Here is a 22,994-nt window from a genome sequence, read left to right on the forward strand (position 1 = left end):
TCTGATTCAATAAAAACTTTATTTTGGTAGCCTTTGATAGACATTTCTTTAATATTCCAGTTGTCCCAGCAATCCTCAACTGTTGTGTGATGGATCAAAACACTGAACTTCTTGAAAAGTTTAGTATTAAACCCCGAAAATATTGCTGGCTGGCCTTTAGCTTCATGGGGAGAGACAGAGCACAAACATTTTATCCACTTACAATGTGCACCTTAATTGCTGAATCATTTAGAAATTAGCTTTTTTTTTTTTTTTTTTAACTATTACTGTATTATTCAAAATTATCACAACCATTATCTTTTGTCAAACTAAAGTAAGCTATTATGTTGAGATAACAAACTACGTTTACAGTCTTTCTATTATTTATTTATCTTTATTATTTGTTTGTTTTTACTATTGCTTAAGTTATCAATAACTAATAAGTACATTTTGATTGTGCGTAATTTTAATGCCGTTCCACAGCGTGGACTCGCCCTTCTCCCCTCCTTCCTGCGCACTTGGTTTGTCCCACATCCCTTCCATTCTCGCGCATGCTCAGTCTATCTTTACGGGGGTGACCGGAGTTCCTCTTCCGCTGTCAGGCTGCTGTCACACGGCGACAATGTTATCCCATTCCCGGTGTCTCACCAGGAATTTTGGCCGTTCCCTGTCTGCCATCCGCCAGGTAGGCAACAGACGAGTGACACACACAGTTTCCGTGAGTGACGGGTCGACTCGCTGCTTCTGGCTGCGGAAGAAGCCGCAGTTTCTGTGTGGTCGGCTATCCGCGCTAACATTAGCATTAGCCTGATCGCTACTATAGGCCACGGACAGGCCGTAACATTGTGAGCCAAGGACAGTATGACACTTCTCTGCTCAAGCATTTCTGCAGTCTGGATGTGAGATTTTGCACTAATGTGGGTGTTGCAGTGACCAGAAAGAAGCTGTCCAGTGTTAATGTAAAATCATTGTGCATGTATTTAGCCAGGAAGAACATGTTAGCCATATTAGCTTAAAGCACGGTCAGATTTGTTAGCTGCTCGGACTAGTTGTCATCATATTGAGGTCATATAATGTTATATAAATAACAAGTTTGTACAAACTAAGATTTCACGATTAGCTGAGTGTTTGATGTTTTGTTGCTTACTTGTCAGTTTTAATTTGAGCTCAGCTCCGTTGTCGTTTCTTTACCAAAAATGCAGATGTCATGTTTTGGTAAAGCACAAAATATGTTCTTATCCTTTTATTAGAAAAGTTCCCATTTTAATTTCTCTAACCACCATTTTGTCCAATTCATTTATCGATCACCTCAAAGGTCGTCTAGTAAAAGTGACTTTTGACCGGCTGCACTTGACTTCTCAGCACCACAACCTTCTATATGCAAGCCACAGTTTTTAACTGGGGATTTAATTTTAATTTACAAAAATGATTAAGTGTGCATTTATGCACATAATTGCAATTATTTCTGGTTGAAAAGTCTTTACAACAGATGTATGAGTTGATGTCTTGACTATACTGCATCTTTTCACAGGGGAATAATGTGTTGGCTCGTCGTTCCACGGCAGGTATGTTTGCTTACTGTTCAAGCACAGGCTATTATCTCAAAAAGTTGTTTACATGCTTCTTCTTTCCTCCTCTTTATCAGTTCTGTCAGCTAGCCATCCTATCACTTTACACAACAATGTGTGAGTACATCCATTCACTTAAAGATTACAAAAAAGTAGCTGTTTTTGACATCACAAGTACGTCATGATGGAGTTAGATAGCATCATAAACCTATTTTTGTTTTAATAGTAAATGTTCACGCAAAGTTGATTTATATACAAGCCAAGTCTTAAAGATTTATTTTTTTAAACTCTGTTTTTATACCCTTCTTTCTTATAGAAAATACAATCCCCGATCCAATGTCTTCCAAATACAATACTTCAGGACATCTGTAGCCTACAGTATGTAGTCTGTCATTCATGTTTACACCCGTCTGATTATGAAGAGCATTTACGGATGTGTGAAAATATACAATTCTTTTCATTTTTGTTCTTCAGGAGATGAAGTTATCACAGTCAATACTCCTGCATTTGCAGAGTCTGTCACAGAGGGGGATGTGAGGTGGGAGAAAGGTAATGTTTCCAGTTACAAAGGGTTCTGCAGGTGCCTGTTATCATATGCAGCCAGTTACTAAAACATTTTATTTTCTTTACAGCTGTGGGAGACGCTGTTTCTGAGGATGAGGTGGTGTGTGAAATTGAAACGGACAAGGTACAACTAATGTTAAACTAATCCTGTTTGCTTGTCTTTGTTTCGTTTTCCTTTAAAGACATTAACCCAAGAATATGTATTAGGGGAAAAACTGCTTGAGGCATGTTTGATTTTTTTTTCAACAAAGTTGTATAATATTTCACTTTATTTAATACTTATAAGAAAAATACATTACTATCTTTGCTTGCTTGTGCTGTTTTTAATCATTCAATCCTGAAGACGATAATGTTTTTACCTGTGCATTTGTCTGTTGCAATGGCAAAATATTTCATGAATCGGGACATTTTTTTATGAATTTCTCCCCAAAAAAATAAATTGGATGTACATCTACAGCTCATTAACATTTGGAGTCAGTTCAGAACAAAATAGATGCTGCAGCTAATCAACCATGGCCAACTGAGAACAGCTATAACTTAGTTGATTTAGCTGATTTCTAGATAAATTAAATGTATTAGTAGCTGAGAGTCGTCCAGAACACCTTCTCTGTGTTCTTGTGCGGTCTCACAATATCGCATGAGATTTCACATAATCTCATTTACAAGTTTTTGACCACAACTTTTATACCTCAGTTCCTTCTTTTTGCATGAGATGATTTTAATTTAAAACCCACGGACTGAAAGGCAGCGTGCGGCATGTAAATATAAACTTTATATATATATATATTCTCTGCTTTTAGACATCAGTACAGGTTCCCTCTCCTGCTGCTGGAGTCATTGAGGAACTTTTGGTTCCAGATGGGGGGAAGGTTGAAGGAGGGACACCACTTTTCAAGCTTAAAAAAGGAGGTTTGTTTTTGAGGCTTTTTAAAAAAATTTTTTTAACTAAAATCACAAAATTAAAGATAAAGTTTTAAACCCTTATTGTCTTAACTGTTCTTGTTTATATCTTTAGCCAGTGCTCCCAAAGCTGCAGAAGCTCCAAAAGCTGAGGCCCCAGCTGCTGCAGCCCCTCCACCACCTTCTGATGCTCCAACTCCTCCCCCCGCTTCAGCTGTAGGCCCCATTCCCACCACCATGCCCCCTGTGCCACCTGTGCCAGCACATGCTATGGACACCAAACCAGGTTAGTTGTGATCCGACAGACGGCCTGCGTCATGTGAGAACCGATTTGTTTCACATCTGTGTTTTTGACCCCTAACTTCTACAATTAATCATAGATTGGGATTCTGTACACGGTGCTTTTTAGCCGTCCCACTGAATGTCAATGGCTTGAGGTACTAAGTGTTTTTTTTTTTCCTCCATCCTTTTCAAAGTTTCTGCCATCAAGCCCACTGCTGCACCAACTATGCCAGCTGCCCACGCAGAAGGAGGTGTTAAAACTGCGAGGACGGAGAGCAGGGTAAACTGTAAAACTTCTCCCATAGTGTTTAGTATTATGGGATGATTTAATTATGCTGTTTTAAGGAAGAATTATGCATTTAGATAAATATTTACTGACGCTAACATGTTTTTTTTTTAGGTTAAGATGAACCGCATGAGACTAAGAATTGCCCAGAGACTGAAAGAAGCCCAAAACACCTGCGCTATGCTCACTACGTTTAATGAGGTCGATATGAGGTAGGAAATTTCCAATAAGTTGACCTATATTAATAAACCCTCAGTTTTATTTTAGATTGTAGGTCTGTGTGTTCGTCTATATTACAGCATAATTAGAGCATATTAAAGAGAAAAGTCACAATTTCCCATTTATTTTTTCTGTGTATACAGGCTTTCAGTGTAAGTATACATAGACTTCCCACCGATAAAAGGCAAAGCAACACTTCCACAAATGGTTATAGATTGGAATCTGCCCAATAGGAAAAGCTTTTTGAAACTTGATATCCTCTTAAACACTGGAATGTAAATATTTGGTCATAATTTCATCATAAACGAAGATAAAAATTGTTAAAACAGGTTTTTATTAATTTACAAGGAAATGTTATTGTCTGCACTTGCCCCCTGTGCTGAAGAGGACACTTTGAGGATTTATTTTCCCCGCAAATGTGTGGTGTCAGCTTTCGGCCGTTCAGGGTTTTCTGTGCATCCTAATTGGATTGACATTGATGGTCTGGAGGAAGACTTCCCAGTCTAGGGCTCATCTGGAGCCGAAGGAACTCGTCAGAACAGGAGGCTGGAGCATCTGCAGAGGCCCACAGAGACCTGCGCTCTGAGTGGAAGAGCTGCCTCAACCGATATGGGCTTTTATGACAGCCCAATAAGATTTACAGGCCCTAGAAAGTGAAGATTTTTATCGCTTCTTCTCTCCTTTCTCGGAGAGTCTGTGTCTTGGGAGGGGCTAATTACGTTAGCGGCGAAACCCTAGAGCTTCAACAGGGTTAGAGACAGGAAAACAAACAATTAAAACAAGAGATACAAGTGAAAAATGAGCAATACTGAAACAATTAGCAGCCCAATTTTAATAGCTTTACTATTAGATATATTGTAACTTCCAGTATTTTTGCTGCTTTTTATAACATTTCTGTACATTTTAGCTTCATTGCCTGGATTCATTGCTAATTTGTTTTCTAAGAAACATTAATTAACACAACTATTAAACTTTCAAATTCCCAAACCTCATAGGCTTTTAAGTAAAATATATATTCACTTGTGTTAATCTCACCCTGCTTGATGATCTAAACATTTTATTTTCGTCATGCAGCAACATCTCAGAGATGAGGAAGGCTTACAAAGATGACTTTCTGAAAAGGCACAACACCAAGCTGGGCTTCATGTCTGCATTTGTCAAGGCTGCTGCTCATGCACTCACCGACCAACCTGCTGTCAATGCCGGTAAAAAAAACAGCTTTACCTTTAAAGGCTGGATGTGGTTTGTGTTTTACTGTCTTTGCACGATGGCTGTCGAGCCATCCCGTGTGTGTGGTGAAGAACAAGTTTAAGCTTCAGAATTTTTTTGTGCCCATCCTCAAAACCATCTCTGACTTATTTACTTCCTTTAGAATACTTTGACCTATTTAGGTAGACCACAGTGGAGCAGTGGTGGTCCGTGTTGACGACTTTTAAAAATCTATAATAGTCTGTGGGTTTACTTACCACCACTTTACCTGCATGAGTGGTTCACAAGACAAGAACTTGATCTTGATATAATATTCTGATGGTTAAAAATTAATAATTTCCACAATATAATCACCTTCTCTGTGCTTCCAGTGATTGACGACACAACCAAAGAAATAGTGTACAGGGACTATGTTGACATCAGTGTGGCTGTAGCTACACCGAAGGTAAAACAAGTGGATTTTATTGTACAGTAATCTTTTTTTTTTTTTAAATGTAAGCTAAGAAATTGTCGTGTTATTTGCTTTTCTCAGGGTTTGGTGGTTCCTGTAATCCGAAATGTAGAGGGAATGAACTTTGCTGACATTGAGAAGGCCATCAATTTGTTGGGAGAAAAGGTGACTTTTCATTGCACACGTTTCAATGTAGACCTTTCAGATTTATTGTTTTTTGATAGTTTTTTTTTCAATATTTGGTGTTATATGTCTTCACTGTAGGCCCGTAAGAATGAGCTGGCTGTTGAAGACATGGATGGAGGCACCTTCACCATCAGTAATGGTGGTGTGTTCGGGTCCTTGTTTGGCACACCTATAATTAACCCACCACAGTCCGCTATTTTAGGCATGCATGGCATCTTTGACCGACCTGTTGCTGTCGGTGGCAAGGTTTGTATCTTCTTACAATTAGTGAAGTGTACTTGGTTTGATTTCTATTTTACCTAATACAGCGAACAGTGGTAATATTAACAGCTATGGGTGTTTTCATTTTTTATTCACCCGTATTTTCCGCCGTGCACGTCGCACCGCCCTAAAATGCGCATCAGTCCAAATATGTCTAATAAAGTGGAAAGATCCATAAATATGTCGCTTCGCCGTATACGTCGCATCTATTATGCGTCACTGCTGATGCGTCGCGTTTGCTACACATCACCGCTGACAACTCGGAAATGTGGGCCGGTGTTGTGCCAAAAATCTGCGAAATGGCTGCCGCGGGAGCGTGCACAGGAGTACTTTAATGAGAATTTAACAAGATAAACACCTAAACAATTATTTTTTTGCTCGAAATTCTAGCAGAGGTGTGTCTCAGTCTAATGTTTGCTTAATAAATGCACTTTAATGGTCAAATTAGCCGCTTTTCGCCAGGGTGGTGCAGCTGGTTTGCGAGCAGAACAAAGGTGGGGCCGATTGAGTCATTAATAGCTGGTGAAGATTCTCAGTCATCCAAGACATGGTAAATTCAAAAAAGTTCAAGAAAAGTACAATAAAGTATAATAAAGTCCAGTTGTTTTGTCTTGGATATTTTTGAATTTGTCATTTTAGCCACGTTTACCTATTACATGATACGACATGCCTTGCTGCTACTCTGCTGCCATCTAGTGGCTGAAAGTGGTACTGCTAGATTATTATTATTTTATTCGGTCAGAATGAATGAAAACGGTCATATCTTAGCCAAAAATTTGTTTATAAATATGCGAAAAAAATCCTTAAATGCGTCACTTCAGCCTATAAGTCCCAGGGCATGTAAATTATGTAAAAAAGTTTGACTTATAAGCTGAAAAATATGGTATTAGTAATCCATCTCAAGTGATGTAAAACGAAGTTAAATGATAAAACTTTTATCAGCTTTGTTTTATCTACCGTATTTTTTGGATTATAAGACACAATAAGCTAAACAAAAACATTTCGACAGATTTTTTAGCAGCGTGTACCATATAAAATTGGTCTGAGGTCAGTAAGCACAACCAGAACTAATACATAAGGCGCACTGGATTATAAGGCTCACTGTTGATTTTTGAGGAAATTATGTCTTATAGTCCAAAAAATACAGTAACCAACAGTCCAAAACTCTTTTTCTCAATACAGTTGTTTAAATGTGTAATGTTGGAAATGGCTGAACATTTAAATGAAACAATATTATTTAATCAAAATGGTGGCAATATTACGTTTTAATTAATACATTTTTGTATTCCAGTTCTGTTTATGTTGGATTAGCTCTTGATGATTTCTTCTTTTGTCCAGGTGGAGATCCGTCCCATGATGTATGTTGCTCTGACATATGATCATCGTCTGATCGATGGAAGAGAGGCCGTCACTTTCCTGCGCAAGATCAAGTCAGTGGTGGAGGACCCCAGGGTGCTGCTCCTTGACATGTGAACCATTCATCATCAACTCCCGAGCCCAACCAAACCACTTCCCACACCAAAAGAGGCTGTACACACTTGATGAACATTACTATACCTACAGTTAATGTATTCTTGTATTGGTTAAGTAGGAAAAAAGCGATTTTGTGGTTAAAAGTTGGGTTGTGCAATGGACATTTGTCAGACTGGCAGGGATAAAAGGTTTGGTGCTGTTCTGGAGGAAAATTAGGCTCTGGGGTTCCTGGTGCTGGTCTCTAGATCAAAAAAAGAAATCTTAACTTCTTTGCCATATGTCATTTTCTACATAATATATGAAAAAAAATCACTTCTTGTGAGATGACAGGCAAGTACAGTTTAAACTTCACAGTTTTATTATTTTGGTTGAGAGAAGAACAACGCAAACACGTCTGGCTAAACAAACAAACACTATGTTTTAACGTTTCCAAAATGAAGTTCTCAGAGATTTTACGCCATCTAGTCCATGGAATTTGAGGAAAAACTTACTTTTTGCTGTGCGAGATCGAATATTTAAGGGAAAAAAGGCAAGTTTTAAACAATAAAATCTTCATTACCCACACTTATTATTTGTTCGGATGTTTTTAAAGCTCTTATTAGTTTGTGTATGTAGAAAAAAAAAAGTGTTAAGTTTAAAAGATGGCTGAAATGAATTCACAAGTAATGCTTTATCATTATAAAACCAATGCAAACTTAAGGCGGCCTAGAGGTTTTCTTTTATTTTGATTTGTATCTATGACGATGACGCAAAGGTTTAGCCAATATTTACCATGACACTTGTTCATCAGTAAAGCCAAAGTTAAATAAAATGATTTTGGTGGTCCTTTAAACTGCATCAATTTCTTTAATTTTGCTTCAGTTTTTTTGCGTGGAGTTTTGTACAGAATCTTCAGAGAAATGAAAAGTTGTCTTCCGTCTCTTCATCTAGTTGACTCCATAATGCAACTTGACAGTTATATTTTTAGAATCGAGCTCAATCATGGATCAGACACTTAATGGTGATGAATAATGATTTCAACTTTGAAAAAATGTCATTGATATAGGTCGAGGACTGTTAAACACCAAACAATAGTGTTTGGATTAAACTGCTTTTTGGTTAAAACTGGAAATATGTTGCCAACTTCACAAATTATTATTATTATTTAACTCATCTGAAATGTTCTTGTAGTAAAACTGGAAATAACCCAAAATGGTTGGGGAAAAAAAAGTTTTTTTTAATTTCAGGATGTTCTCGTTCATGAAAACAATAGTTTACTACCCATCATTTTCTGTACAGAATGTTTAAAAGTTTTGCTTTCAGTGGGATTTCTAGACATGCGTGTTGATACAAATGTAAAACCTAACTATCAAAATTGCATTAAAGAAACCAGTTCCTAAGTAAATTTTACAAGTTTAAAATAATCTGGTGTTCTGGGTGGGACATGCGTCACAACTTTATTCAGGTGGTGTTGAAACCTTTTCTTTGGGAAGCACAAAAAGCAGCTGGAATCAGTGCTGCGTCTAGATTTATCATGTGCTCCAACCACTCCTGCTAACAGGACAGAGCTTTCCAGGAGACGCTGCTGAAGAAGGGGTGACACTTGATGTCGCTCACTCCTCCACCTCCAGAACCCAATCGATACCCAGCATCGAACTGGAGCAGCTGTGGAGTAGATGGATTCAGAATTCAAGCATTATTATGTCTCTTTAACTGAGCGTGGTTTACTCGTCTGAAACGCTCCATCCTTTTCTGACCTCTGTGAGCAAAGAAGCAGCCGCAGCACTCAGGTGGTCCGGGATTATCAGCTGGGTGTGGGAGTGGATCCCTGCTGGATGGAGCTGCCACAGCGGCTTGAAGAACAAACAATTATATATTTTTTTTATTGATCATGGTTTGTGTTATTCATACTTATGAATATTGTCCATATTTCATCCTACCATTCCTGTTAAAAGTTCAAAGAGCAAAGCTCCAAGACTCCACCAATCACAAGCTTCTGTGATCCTGGAAACTCCTCCAATTTCTGTCAACACACAATGAGCTGAGTTTAGCTCTGTTTATGTTCAATTTATCTCAATAAGTTGTCCTTAATATTAAAACCTCTATACTGTATGTAATCTCACTACTGTTGTACAGTAGTGAGATGTACTTGCAGTGACTAAGTGTCGCCACTAGGTGGCAGATGATGCTCAAGCGTGCAGTTCACCTGGAGCACAGTACATCTGTTCCATGGCTTTGGAGCTGATCTCTGACTGAACCTCACTCCACTGGCTGAAAAATGTCAAACACACCTTTCCTGTGAAAACACATTTTTTTTCCAAGTTAAACTTTCTGATATTTTAAGGTTTTTTGTATTTTTTTTTTTTTTTTTTTTAATAAATTGCTATTCTGACCATTGCTGGTGAGCAGAATGTTTCTGGGGTTGAGATCCCGACACAGAACGCCCTGTTGATGCAGACTCTCCAGGGCCAGCAGAATCTGTGCCCCCCATATACGCACCTCTGCTTCTGCAAGTCCCCACCAGGTCTGCACAGCCTTATTTGCAGGCTTTGAGGTCTGGGCAGGGAACCGAGGCAGATGACACCAGCCATCGACCTCAATGATCTGGTCTTCCTCCTGCCTCTCTGGTCCATGTAGTAAACTATCTTTATCCTTTTTACTCATTTGAGTTGGGACTTCAGACGATCCAGAGGAAAACCAACCCACATATGATTCTGCTTTTAGAGGTGGCTTCTTTTCTTCAGAACTTGTGACCTCACAGGCTATTTCTACCCCTTCGTTTCCACCACTGAAGCCTGTTACAGGTAAAAATGTCTCCTTTCTTGCGGCGCTGTTTGGATAAACAGATCTTTCTGAAATATTTGTATCCATGGGACCAGAAAACACTGCTCTGTCTGTGCTCCGTATAACTATCATTCCATTTCTTTCTTCAGCAGTTGGACTGCTGCTGCCGAGCTTTGAGTCTGTATTTACTTCTGCAGAGTTACCATTCAGAAAAGATCCCTGGAGAGAGCCGTTCACATCCCACGAAGCCCTGCCGTGGATTTGGGTTTGGCAATGGAGAGGAAGATGCAAAATGGCAGGAGAGGAACTTAAAACCTGACTATGACTTTTAGGTGACCCTGAATTATTTAACGAGGTCTGATTTGTCCGAGGTGCAGTCTCTGCAGTTGTTCTTGGTGAATTATTGTCAGTCACTGCATAGGGGTTTATTCTCTCACAGTCTGGGGATGGATCTGAGGCTTTCCAAGCTGCTTCGAAGTCTGAACTGCACTCTATCAGCCCCATTCCTGCCTTCTTTTTATGGAGTTCTGACATGACATCAAGAGTCTGACTGACACGAGTGCAAGGGAGAGGAAGAGCAGGCCTTTCCTGAGTATCGCTGGAGTGCAAACACAAACTGGGAGCTGGTGGATGGATGTGGGTGGTAACTTGTGTCCTAGTAAGGCCAGAGAGCAGCGTTAACTGATCAAGCTTGGTATAAAATGATGCCGCGGAGCGCGTATTCTGCAAGCAGCCCGTCTCCTCGATGTAGGAGTGAGTCCCGCAGCTTTCCAGGCGCTGCTGAGTCTCATCCCATGAGGCTGGGAAGTCTGTATCTGGGCTCTCGTCAGTCAGTGTGTCTGGGATCACCGCTGTGCTCCGGCCGCCGTGCTGGTAGTCCACGCTGATCGTTGGTGAGGTGTGGCTGGTCTTCATCTTGTGGCTATGTTGGCTAGAAGTGAAGCATTCTGGGTGTTCTTTGGCCTTCTCGCTTTTCAGTTTATGCAACTTGGAGAAGAGCCTCCCACCTGAGTAAATACAATGAATATAATAATAACAGCTTTTAAAAGAAAAATCACACAACACGGTGGGAACAGATGTAAACATTTTACCTTTCACATGCTCTAGATGCAGGTACACAGCATCCTCGCTGACATAATATCTCAGCAGCTTAACCATGTAGGGCACCCCTTGAGGAATAATAGTCGGCTGATCCCTGCTCTCCCAGCTTGATTTGACCAGGCTCTGCAAAATAATAATAAAAAGTAACGGATTTAGAAAGAATTTCATGGATATTCTTTTTAAAATAGGAAACATATTTGCATTAATAATATAAAAAGCAATAACAGCACATATTTATGTCAAATACTGTGTGAATCATCCCTTTAGAAATGTCTGTCTATATATATATATATTATTATTATTATAGCTTCAGTTGAAATTTGAGGTGCACGGGCACAGTCTAAAAGGGTGCACACTCTCAGGCAGATCGATGATGTCTGATACTGAAAGAAAGGATGAAGGGTGTTTGGCTCACCACAGAGAACAGGACCTGGTGTTGCCACAAGTTCACAAACTATCTTCATCTTCAGTCGTCTCAGGCTGACTGATGTATATCATGATTTTATACAATATGATTATAAAAGTCTACTTTTTAATTTGTCTTGAGTTCTTACCTTTACAACAAACATCTCTTTGTTGACCATACTTTGGACAATCAGGACCTTTGGAGTAAAAAACAGTCATGCTTCCACAGTAAAGCAGGTAAATTATTACAGGATATTTCACAGTGAAGAAGTTTCATGGTTAGAGCGCAGTGGATCATTGACCGAATGTTTTTTATGAACTACAACAAAGATGCACTGGGCTGCAACATATGAAAAAAAAAAACACCTACCTTATCACTGACTCCCACCACTTTGCACATCTCCAGATCCTCTACAGGTGAACTCAGGTGTCTGATTGGACGGAATCTCAGACTACTGTAGCCCTAAGAGTGAAACACACACAGAGCACTACCAGTCACAAACTTTAGTTAAAAAAAAACAATAATGCCAACGATAAAACCCTGCATTAAATTGGTTTTACCGTATTTTTCGGACTTAAAATCCTTTAACTTTCTCAAAAATCAACAATGAGTTTTATAATCTGGTGCACCTTACGTATGAATTCTGGTTGTGCTTACTGACCTCGAACCGATTTTATGTGGTTCTTGTGAATGAGTTGAATAAAGTTAGATTTATCTGATTCTGTTTCACTTACTGCACCTTATAATCCGGTGTGCCTTATAGTCCGAAAAATATGGTATATTTGAAAACTGATTTAAGTACTAAACAATCCTATCAAATGTATTATTTTTTGGATGTGAACTACTGTACATTATAAACAACATTTTGTTGTGATTAAATAATTGCTACGTTACAACAGAAAAATATTCACGAAATTTAAATATGGGCTTTTACCAACCAATGGATTAAACTGCAAAGGTTGTTTTTTTAATTCTATTTAGTCTTTGACAAATTCTTGTGCAAAACAACATGAGCTCTTTGTGTTCAACGCTGTGTCTAAAGTAACAAGGCTGTCAATTTAATGCATTGGATTCTGATAAAGTTGTAAGTGTTAACTGGATAAAAAGTGTCCATTTGTATCGTATATTTTGGACTATAAGACACTTAAAATCCTTTAATTTTCTCAAAAATCAACAGTGAACCTTATGTATTAATTCTGGTTGTGCTTACTGACAATGAACCGATTTTATGTGGTTATTGTGAATGAGTTGAATAAAGTTTGACTTATTTGACTGTTTTGTTTCGCTTAATGCGCCTTATAATCCAGCGCCTTATGTATGAAAAACACGGTACCTAATGCTGAGAAACACAAGGTCTTACCCCTAAATGAGAGCCTCCCTTTCCAAAGTTATCCTGTAAATGTGTGATGAAGATTTCCTCAGCTCTTTTTAAATACTGGGTTGTCTTCCTCTTCACAGCCTCTCGTCGATCTTTGTTTGGATCCACTGTAAAGCAACCAAACTCATTAGGACACCAGTAAAAGACAAATTTACTATAACTACATGCACCACATGAACCTGCGCTGTCTTACACAGCGGATAGTGAATGAATGTGAAAAATGTCTTGCCAGCAAACAATCTGTGCTCGACTTCCTGTTTCTATTCATGTTCCCATCACGTGTCTGTCTTGTGTAAACTTTGGTATTTGTAACACTCATTCCATGAATCACATTCCCTAAATATCCCATTTTTTTCACTCACACTGGACTCCATTCAGCAGCAAGTCCACGCCGTTCTTATAATAGCTGAAAGCAGCCTCGTAGTCTTCATTGACCTCACTGTCCAGTGCCATGCGGATCTGCTTGGCCGCCTCCACCAGGTAATCTCTCTTTGCCATTTCTGTCTTTTTTAGTCCAACAAGGTCCAGGTGAGCCTATTCACAACACAGAAACGTACAGATACCGTTCATAAACAAGAAACGAAACAGCAGAACAGTTAAGCGTTGGTCTCACCTTTGCTCCTGTGCCTGATCAGCAGCAGGGCACATCTCTGTCAGCTGATACTGAGCGCTGTAGGTGTCTGAGCGCAGCCACTCCAAGACCTTTGCAGCAGAGCATGATGGTCCGAGCCAAAGGAAACAAAGAGTTAACCTTGAGAGCAGAACAGGAAGTGAGTACAGGCTTGCCTACTATTTCTGATGAATGGAAAGAAACAAAGCTGCAAACGTCCAAGATGACAGAGGATTGATTCAGAGAGCGATGCTTATTAGTCTCAAGGTAATTACCTTGTTTATCCTTTCATTCTGATGACCACTCTTCAAATGCCTCTCTGTGTTAAGCTATAGCCACACAGATTCCTACACACACACACAAATCAGGAGAAAATGATTATTTCCAAGAAGAACAAAACATTCTTCACTGGCATGGATTATAATTGTAAAAAAATCACATTAGGCTGTAAATCTTTTTCCTTTTTTATATTATTCCAACATAAAACATTACCTGCTTAGCGTTGAAGGCCATAACTGACTGAAATATCAAAAATCTCTGGTTTCTCTCCCACCAATCAGAGCCATCTTAAGTGTCCTCCATCATTATCCATCCTCTTCACAACATGGGCTTCCAGAGCAAGTGAGCTAATTCAGCATTAAAAATAAAAGTACTAAAATCACAAGAAAAGGAGTAAAATCTGGGATAAAACACTGTGTGTAGAGTGGGTACAGTGTGTCTCTCCATCCAGACAGCAGCATCAGCATCGGCTCAGAACATACTCATCCCACAAGCAGGAGAGGAAGAGGAGAGAGCTCAGCCGAGGCTGCTGATTGGCTGAGCGTGATGTCACGTAAGGGTACCATTTCACACAAGGCACTCACTCCCCCCCACCCCCCTCTTATTTTGGCAGATGCTGGATGATTTAAAGAGACAGTGCTGCTTTAAATGTGCAAAGTGAAGGACACTCTAGCTCTGCTTTTGTTTTGAAAAATGCATTTTCATGTTTACTACTGACTAATGTGATTAAGGATTGCTCACTGTTACACAGTAGTTGCAGAACGGTGTGCATGAAAGGATCAGCTGGCCACTCGGTGCTCAGTACCAGATGGAGCCAAGCTCCAACTACAGCACAAAAGAGAGTCTCCCCCACCACCACCACTACGCTCACACCCAAGGGAGGGCAGGTTTACAGAAGGGGGGGTGTACACACTTTAGCAGGACGCTGAAATCTGATCTTGCATCCTTGTCCAAAAGCATACAAGGGAGAGTTCTTTATGATCACATTGGTTGTGTGCTTCTTCTCATGCGTTCCTTTAATATGTGTCATTTGCAAAGCAAAGCAAAACACACTGAATGTACGCTTTAGTTTAATTTTATTCAAGTATAAAACATATCTTTGTATAGTGTCATGCAGGTTGCAAATCTTGTAATATTATGAATATAATATTATAGTCTTTCCAATTTCCAATGACATTATCTATTAAGAAACATTTATCTGAAATTGTTTCACTCCAAGACGCAGTTTTCTTGCAAACTGGTGAACTCTACGTCCGAGAGATTCAGCCTCACTAAAAGGCTCTTTTTACACCCAGTCCTCAAACATGTAGCCAGTTAATCTAATTTACTGTAAAATGCTCTTCCAGATGTTTTTTTTTATTTTTTTATTTGCACCACTTTCTTTTACAACCGTTTGTTGCACCCGTCTCAATATTTCTTTTATATGTTGCCGCCATAAAATTTAAAATTAAATAAAAAGAACGTAATATTCCTTAGTTTAATCATTTGGTATGTTGAGATTTTAATTTTGTTTCTATTTACTTTTTAAAGTGTTCCAACTTTTTCAAGGAAGAAGCGAGTAAAAGAAAATTGATGGATGGATGGATGGAGTTTGCACAAGCTTTGTCATCTTTAGTCTCTCATTAGTTGCATGTAAAGGTTTATTTGCCCCTTTTGCCATAAATGTGTGCTATTTGCGTTAATTAAAAGCAAGAGGACACTGATTTGAATGCTCAATTTTGACTTTATTCCAGAAACAACTGCAAAGTGCATTTTAGATAATTTAGACATAGAAATGTAAAAAAAGTTAATTACAGTACAGCAGAAAAAGAGTAAGACGCATTACATATTTTAAAGCTCATGCGATAAGACATACTGTAGTAGCCATTGTTATACATGTAGAGCCTCTGATCAGTAGGACTGTAATGCAGGTTGACAAATCTCTCCTGAAATTTCTAGAGATGAACACTCATGTGTTTTTCATCTCCAGTCTCAGTGTCGTACGAGTGATAGATCTCTTCTGTTTTCAGGAGTCCAGGCATACATCACGACTCCACACACCATGAAAGCACTGAGGCTTGAACGCACGAGCTTTCCACTAAATTATTTCTCGTCTATTTTAGCAATCACTAGTTTACCTTTGGCTTCTTCTGTGGCATACATCACCCACAATCCTTTCTCATCTGCAGACCGTTTTGGTGAATACATTAATATAACGTTCACTTGCTTTTGTGATTTGTGACTAAAATGTAGTTTCCTGGTTTTATTCTGTAGCATCTACTTGTGTGCAGAAAGGTACTACCTTATTTTTGGATGGCATGATCAGATTCTGACACCATGTTCAGAAACACAAATGGCAAATATTTTTTTAGAACAAGTTACAATGTTTCCTTTTTTAAGTGAAATGAAGAATTTCCATGCCTCAAGCAGAAACCTCACATTTTCTTTTTTTATCAGAAAGTGTTTTGTTGGTCCAACAAAAGGAAAGAAGATGCACATTTTTCCCATTTTGTGTGTAATATTTCTAAGCCCATGTTTGCATGCTGATTGAACGATTTTGGATTTTTTTTTATTCTTATACAAACTTAAGCAAACAAAACATCAAGTTAGTGAGCCACTCTTCAAATCTATAAAAAGTATGTGTAAATAGTTTATATTAAGATAAATTATTAAAACATTTTCCATGATTGTTTTTGGAAAGTAGTTTCTTTTTTGTTTGCTCAAGTAAACATGGTTCTAAAAATTAGTATTTTACTAGAATGTAAATACAAGTCATATATTGTCTGTTATCTTGTTTTTTAAAATTGAAAATCATACGTAATATACATTACATGTTGAATCCGGATAAAATAAAACAGTTTTATGAGTTTTGATTATGGACAGGAACAAATCTTTTGGGATGCATAAAATCATTTATTGTGAAAAAATGAGTTAAAAGACATTTGTTGACTTCTTTGTGTTTTAAATGTCAGAAAAGGTTTTAAGTCACAAGGAACGTTGGTGGCTCCACAGTGGCTTTAGTTGTGTGACTAAACCAGAGGTGGTGCACCACAGCAGCCATCATTGTACATGTAAAGTTTCTGCTCAGTGGGATTGAAGTCCAGATTGGGATAATTTGCCAGAAACATCTCAAAGGGAACACTAATCTAGCTCTCTTGTTTGCTTTTGGTGTCAAATGTCTCTTCGGCCACTGTCCTGACTGCATAAAATGCACAACAAACCATGAAGGCTTTGCTGAGGCCCGGCTAATAAACACTAGTCTGCCACTCCTCCACCCCAAAGGAAGCCTCGTTTATTTTAATAATGACCATTCTACCGCTGGTCTCCTCTGTAGCGTAGCTCACCCACAGACCCACACCCTAAAAATAAGAATAGTTGAAACAAAGATAACCTTATGACTGATGTGAGATAAGCATTGAAGTATAAAGATGCAATTAAGTCATGCCATGCATATACCCCCACCTGCAGTCGAGATCATTTTGCTGCAGTCTGAGTCGCTACGATCAAGCTGGCTGGATCTTCACAACTTTTATAGCTACTGATGGATGCAGCACCTGCCCTTACTCCCCGTATTGTTTGACAAGGAACAAATCAAGATACGCAAAATTATCTCTAGCACTCAGAAATTAATTAAATGCAAGTAAAAAGTTGTTCCAAAAAGTTTCGTAAAGTTTGTGATCCCTGCAGCGGACCCATACCATATTGTTGTAAAGTACATGAAACACTGACTGACAACGAATCATCTTAACACCAAAGTTCATGCTCATTAATCCAGATAAAAATCCAACAATGTTCAGTCAAGTCATCTGGACGGTTTCTTTATTTTTGACGAGACATTTCCTCGTTCATCCAAAGGACTTCTTCAATCTGAGGAGCCACCAACAAACTGAGTCCCACAAGCAGCACACTCCCATAGTGGAAAAAAAAACAGAACAAGTCCTTTGGCTGAAGGATGAAGCGTCTCATTAAAATATAAATAAATAAATAAACTATAAAAAAAGAAACCATCCAGATGACCTGACTGAACATTGTTGGATTTTCTACCTGGATTACTGAGCATGAACTTTGGTGTTTTGAACCACTTTGGCATGACTGTCTCAGAGGAGTCGACGAGGGAGGTGGGGGGCCCTGGAGGTCATCTTATCACCAGCAAACTGGGTTTTTTTCCATTATGAGAGTATACTGTGCTTAGAAACCTAAGTACAATGTAACGGTCACATTTATTTTGATTTTTAAGCATACTGAGCATTTTGAAATTTCTCTGATGCTTATATTTTAATAAATGTACAACAAACTTTGTACAACAGTTGGTTTTTATATTAAAAATAGAATTTATAAAACAGTATCAAAGCAAAACATGTTCAAGTATTATTTATTATACAAAAAACAGGTTGAACCAACTCATTTTGTCTATAAAATGTTCTAAATGTGTTGACAATGACACATGCCCAATGATATCAGGTGCCATTGGGCACTTTTAAGTGGATATACTGAAATTCCCACGCTTTTCTAGTGGGTATCCTCCGTATACCCGCGTATCACATAGACTACACCACTGGCTCCTCAGATTGAAGAAGTCTTTTGGATAAAGGATGAAACGTCTCATCAAAAAAAAAAAAAAGAAAAGAAATCGTCCAGATGGCCTGACTGAACTTTGTTGAATCATCTTAACATTTTGTTAGAATAGAAACAAAATAAATGAGAAATTACATTTAACACTTTAGCAGAACAACAAACAGAAGCAATCAAACGTCCAGTAACTCACTTGAGAGAATGTCTAGGATATTTTGAAACTTTCTCTAAACGTTTCTTAGGTTTTCTTTTCTTTACTTTCTTGGTTTTAGCGTTGCTCTTTGGCTGTTCAGCGTGAAGAGCAGGCCTAGACCTGGTCAGGCTGTTAGCAGTAGGACTGAGTTCGCTGTGGTTCATGTCTGGATCAGAGAAAACACCCTGATCTGGTGCAGAGTGAAGGGAGTCAGCCAGCAGGTTGGGTTGGGAGTAGGACCGCATCGAGGAGCTAGTGGGGCGGTAAGGCGAGGTGCCCCCCGGCATGGGCAGATGGACGTGCTCGTTGCTCAGATTAGTAACAGAATAGCGACTGCGGTCTGACATAATGTGGTGCCAAGAGCTGAGAGGGGTGGCAGAAAATGGTTGAGGGCCACTTGACTCTTCTTTGGCCCCTCCAGGAGATATAATGATGGAGCTGCGAGGTGTGACTGCCTCCACAGCGCTCTGGAAGGTTTTGAGGATGCGATCACTTTTCTGCTTCTCTTTCCTCTGACGAGACTCTACTTTCTTGAGCTGCTGTCTGTGATCTCTCATCATTTGCTTCCTTGTATCTGCCAACCCCCTGATTTTTGAAAAGAAACATCGGACCACACTTTAGGTACTTTTGCAGAACCATAAGCACATGTCAGTGGATGAACGTCATTACTGAGGGCTGTACTAATTCTCAGTGGATGTGTAAAACACACATTGTCTTAAAACACTTGTAGAAATGTTATCTCCTTGTATGGACCAACAATAAACCTATTCAGAAGGTATGTGTGTATGATCATACGGAGAGGGAAATGTTCACCTGTAGTCCACTATTCCTGTCCCGTCATGATCAAGCCTCTGAATCAGCTCCTCAATCTGGTACCGACTCAAAGGAATGGTTGAGTGCTAAAAGTTTCATACACAAACACAACAGCAAAAAATATTTTTCAAAATGTCTTTTTTTACGTAGGAACTTAAAACAATTTTATCACAATCTGTCACAAAAAGTGATCCTTTCATATGAGTTTTCTGCGTTATCAGTTTGTTCAGATACCTGAACCGCCTTCCTGAAGTCGGTGACAGGAACTCGCATGGTGCCATCTTTGTCAATATTCCGAAAAAAATCCCACAGACGCAGTTTGCGGCTATCAAGATAATCCTTAAAAAAAAAACATTAGAAAGCATCATGGCAACACATTCATTAGATGGCAATTCATAGGAGAAATTACAAATCATTGCACTATACAAACCTGAATAACTTTCATTGGATCAACTCGTTTCGGTGGCTTCTTAGCCATGAAGCCCCCCACCCCTTCATACTGGACATCCAGACCAGGATGCTCCAGACATGCAATCTCCAAAAGATTCACAAAGTTCTCATTGACCAACACATTCTGTTCAAATAAAAACAACACTGAAATATTTAGCAAATACTACATTCTGTTACTGTGGTTGTGTTAACCAGGGCCGACTCAAGGCATAAGCAAACGAAGCGGCTGCTTAGGGCCCCGGGGCCACTAGGGGGCGCCATTAAGTGGAATCCTTTTTTTTTGTTGTAATAATTTCTATGATTCTATTACACTTAATGTCATTATAACGTTGTAATTTTGTTTCTTTACAATAATATTTTTTATTAACATTATTTTTTATAATATAGCACGTGTCAAACTCAAGGCCCGTGGGCCAAATCCGGCCCGTCATAACCATTTCTGTGGCTCTCTACATCCTAGGGCCATAGAAACATAACTTCAAGATAACGTGCATCAATATTACTTTATCGTTCATTCAAATCAGTTTTTATGTGTATAATGCCAAATGTCTCAAACATAAAAGATTTAATTTTTTGAAGTAGTCATCAAATGCAGAGAAAGTTATATTTTACTAGTTGTTTATAGGTAGTTTTATCAATAAATGCTGCCATGTCCTGCCTTTTGAGGACATTCATGAGCTTGATGTGGCCCAAAATGAAAATGAGTTTGACACCCCTTCATATACATATAGGTTCATGTGAACAGGGTTGTCAGAGTTGCAATGAGTTTTTGTTAGGGAAGTGAATGATCTGATCATCTGACTGTTGATCGCAGTAATCCACATTATTAGTAAAAATAGAGGCCCCCAAACCAAATTTCGCTTAGAGCCCCATGGAGGCTTGGGTGGGCACTGGTGTTAAGACTCACACATATGTTGATCTCCTCCAGGGCAGTTTTAGGCGTGTTCTTCAACATATTGACGAGGGCCAGCGCACCCTCTACTGTTAAAGAGTTATAAGCCAGCTAGAGGCACAGAGAAATAAAGTATTTTAATATATCTGCAACAGTTTTTATTGTTAGTCTCAATGTTTTTGTTTTCTACGCACCAGTAGGACTCGAAGCGTGTCATTATATTCGAGACCCCTGCACAGCATGCTGACACCCTCGTTGGTGATGCAGTTGTTGTTGAAGTTCAGATGCACCAGAGAGTTGTTGTATTTTAGGGCTTCACCCATGGCCAAGGCTCCTTCATTCCCAAAACCGTTCCACGATAAGTCCAGGTGTTTTACCATCGTGTTCACCTGAACACAGACAGCAGTGGGACGACTTGCTAAACCAGTAGACTGCTTTTGTTAGACCACCATACCTTCAGTCCAGCACTAAAAGCCACAGCACCTTTCATCCTTAGATGGTTCCAGCTGAGGTTGAGCACCTCTAGGCCTTCGTTGTTTGCTGTAGATTTAAAAAGGTTAAAAGAATAAATAATAGATACTAGAATATAATAAATGTAGAAACGACTGTAACAGCACTAATTATTGTATAGACCAAGGATTTTTAATGCATACCCATCAGCTGTCCCAAATACTCCCCTCCTTTTTCACAAAACTCATTATGGCTCAGGTCAAGTTCTTTGATCCTGGAATTGGCCTGAAGGCAAAATTTCAAAGAATGGGATGATCCATCGTCATCCACACTGACAGAACTCCGAAAATAAGAGCGCATGACATTTTACTATATGGACAACTTACTGACAATGAATCTGCAAAATGTTTTGCATCATCATCCGTGAATCCATTTCCTGTATGAATAAACAAACAGAAAAGCAAGATTTGTATAATTGTGTAAAACACTTCTCGTTCAACGCACATAAATACTAGTTATTTGGACATTACCGGAAAGTTTTATAGATTTTAGTGAAATGTTGTCAAGTAACATTTTAGCCACATGCTCAGCTCCTTCAGATTTTAAATGGTTGTTGGATAAATTCTGAAGAAGAAAAAAGGAATAAGTGAATGCGAACTCAAATATTAAGGGACTCTTGTGCTCTCTAGTGGTTAGACTGCAGCTCCTACATACCAGGTGCTGAATGGTAAAATTAGCCCTCAACAGCTCCAGCAGATATTTGACTCCTTCAGCTTGAATGTGATTATCTGCCAGTTCCAGAGTGTTGATGTGCATATCAGACTAACAACACAAATAAACAAACAATTATATTGTCAGACTATCTAATTCATCTATCAAGGGGACTTTATTGTCATTCACATCACATGTGGTACATGAGATGGAACAAAATTGTGTACTCAAGGCCCCAGTTACACCAAAAATAGCAAAAATATGAAGTATAAAAAAGAACAGTATGCAAGGATCTAATATATACACTCGACAATAATCATCTAATAAGGTATATTAAACAGCAGCCTGAGCATGAGTCTGTTGTGAGCAGATGGGTATGAATATAGCAGCTTATGGGTAAGCAACTTGAAACATGAACTTACCACTAAAGCTATTGCAAGTGCCTTGCAGCCTAAAGGTCCTAACCCGTGATGGGTGAGGACCATATTTGGAGAGCCGAGGTTTCGAATAAAGTAAGAGACTGGAACCACCCCCACCAGCTTGCAGGCCTGCGTGTACACCTCAGCTACAGTCATCTCCTTGTTGACCTTCATGTTGTCTGTGTAAAATGAGAAAACCTAAGCATACAACTCAATTTTGGAGCAAAGAAAACATTAAGTTACACTTGTTTTTTTTAAACATTTTAGCTGAGGATTAAATAATTTAGCTGTATATGCTGTAAATGTGTTACATCCTAACTGCAGGAGTGAAATGACTCGAGAATTCAATGGAGAATTGTTGACTTACCATCCGACTCCGAGTCTGTGTCTGAGTCTTGCGACTGAGTTGGTGACAGAGCGTAATCATCTTTCAAGCTAAGTTCCTCAAATGAGAGGATAGACATTTTAGCTTCCTGTAAAAAATTATACCCTCTTCATGGCATTAATTTACACCAAGTGAAAAAAAAATTGAAGATTTTGTTCTGCTATTCCATTCAACAAGGTATGTAAGACCTGGTACTGTGAAAAGGTGTAGGCTCG

At 38.9% G+C, this 22,994-nt stretch overlaps 3 protein-coding genes across 3 annotated transcripts; 1 reads left to right on the top strand and 2 right to left on the bottom strand.

The window, feature by feature from the left end:
- Positions 1-553: 553 nt before the first annotated feature.
- On the top strand, positions 554-8,210 carry dlst (dihydrolipoamide S-succinyltransferase). The gene is made up of 15 exons (XM_037695554.1): positions 554-664; positions 1,511-1,544; positions 1,625-1,664; positions 1,864-1,925; positions 2,022-2,096; positions 2,180-2,235; positions 2,912-3,020; positions 3,127-3,297; positions 3,488-3,573; positions 3,694-3,791; positions 4,873-5,003; positions 5,379-5,452; positions 5,540-5,623; positions 5,723-5,890; positions 7,244-8,210. Exons 1-15 carry the CDS (start codon positions 602-604, stop codon positions 7,376-7,378), a joined length of 1,386 nt encoding a protein of 461 aa, XP_037551482.1. The 5' UTR covers positions 554-601; the 3' UTR covers positions 7,379-8,210.
- Positions 8,211-8,702: 492 nt separating this feature from the next.
- On the bottom strand, positions 8,703-14,152 carry rps6kl1 (ribosomal protein S6 kinase-like 1). Its single transcript, XM_037695466.1, has 13 exons — positions 14,129-14,152; positions 13,912-13,983; positions 13,640-13,777; positions 13,389-13,560; positions 13,009-13,133; positions 12,018-12,110; positions 11,797-11,844; positions 11,233-11,365; positions 9,751-11,148; positions 9,564-9,653; positions 9,298-9,380; positions 9,115-9,210; positions 8,703-9,022 (listed from the first exon to the last, which is right to left on the bottom strand). Exons 4-13 carry the CDS (start codon positions 13,522-13,524, stop codon positions 8,912-8,914), a joined length of 2,313 nt encoding a protein of 770 aa, XP_037551394.1. The 5' UTR covers positions 13,525-13,560; positions 13,640-13,777; positions 13,912-13,983; positions 14,129-14,152; the 3' UTR covers positions 8,703-8,911.
- Positions 14,153-18,655: 4,503 nt separating this feature from the next.
- Positions 18,656-22,858, bottom strand: LOC119427280 (leucine-rich repeat-containing protein 74A). Its single transcript, XM_037694859.1, has 13 exons — positions 22,762-22,858; positions 22,398-22,573; positions 21,979-22,086; positions 21,795-21,888; positions 21,651-21,700; positions 21,468-21,549; positions 21,269-21,354; positions 21,009-21,203; positions 20,830-20,925; positions 19,903-20,046; positions 19,707-19,811; positions 19,473-19,558; positions 18,656-19,244 (listed from the first exon to the last, which is right to left on the bottom strand). Exons 1-13 carry the CDS (start codon positions 22,856-22,858, stop codon positions 18,656-18,658), a joined length of 1,908 nt encoding a protein of 635 aa, XP_037550787.1.
- Between the last annotated feature and the right edge of the window lie 136 nt (positions 22,859-22,994).

The sequence above is a fragment of the Nematolebias whitei genome, chromosome 21 (assembly GCF_014905685.2).
Source record: "Nematolebias whitei isolate Nwh7 chromosome 21, NemWhi1, whole genome shotgun sequence".
NCBI lineage: Eukaryota > Metazoa > Chordata > Actinopteri > Cyprinodontiformes > Rivulidae > Nematolebias > Nematolebias whitei.

What these genes read in the sequence shown, in the direction of transcription:
- LOC119427280 (XM_037694859.1), bottom strand. Translation starts at nt 22,858, where the DNA reads ATGTCTATCCTCTCATTTGAGGAACTTAGCTTGAAAGATGATTACGCT. An exon ending in CTTTTAGTGCTGGACTGAAG is followed by an intron (nt 21,204 to 21,268) that starts GTATGGTGGTCT and finishes GTCTGTGTTCAG; the next exon opens with GTGAACACGATGGTAAAACA. An exon ending in ACACGCTTCGAGTCCTACTG is followed by an intron (nt 20,926 to 21,008) that starts GTGCGTAGAAAA and finishes CTGTGCCTCTAG; the next exon opens with CTGGCTTATAACTCTTTAAC.
- dlst (XM_037695554.1), top strand. Translation starts at nt 602, where the DNA reads ATGTTATCCCATTCCCGGTGTCTCACCAGGAATTTTGGCCGTTCCCTG. An exon ending in TGCTATGGACACCAAACCAG is followed by an intron (nt 3,298 to 3,487) that starts GTTAGTTGTGAT and finishes TCCTTTTCAAAG; the next exon opens with TTTCTGCCATCAAGCCCACT. An exon ending in TTTAATGAGGTCGATATGAG is followed by an intron (nt 3,792 to 4,872) that starts GTAGGAAATTTC and finishes TTCGTCATGCAG; the next exon opens with CAACATCTCAGAGATGAGGA.
- rps6kl1 (XM_037695466.1), bottom strand. Translation starts at nt 13,524, where the DNA reads ATGGCAAAGAGAGATTACCTGGTGGAGGCGGCCAAGCAGATCCGCATG. An exon ending in CATTCTGCTCACCAGCAATG is followed by an intron (nt 9,654 to 9,750) that starts GTCAGAATAGCA and finishes GTGTTTTCACAG; the next exon opens with GAAAGGTGTGTTTGACATTT. An exon ending in TTGAACTTTTAACAGGAATG is followed by an intron (nt 9,211 to 9,297) that starts GTAGGATGAAAT and finishes TTGTTCTTCAAG; the next exon opens with CCGCTGTGGCAGCTCCATCC.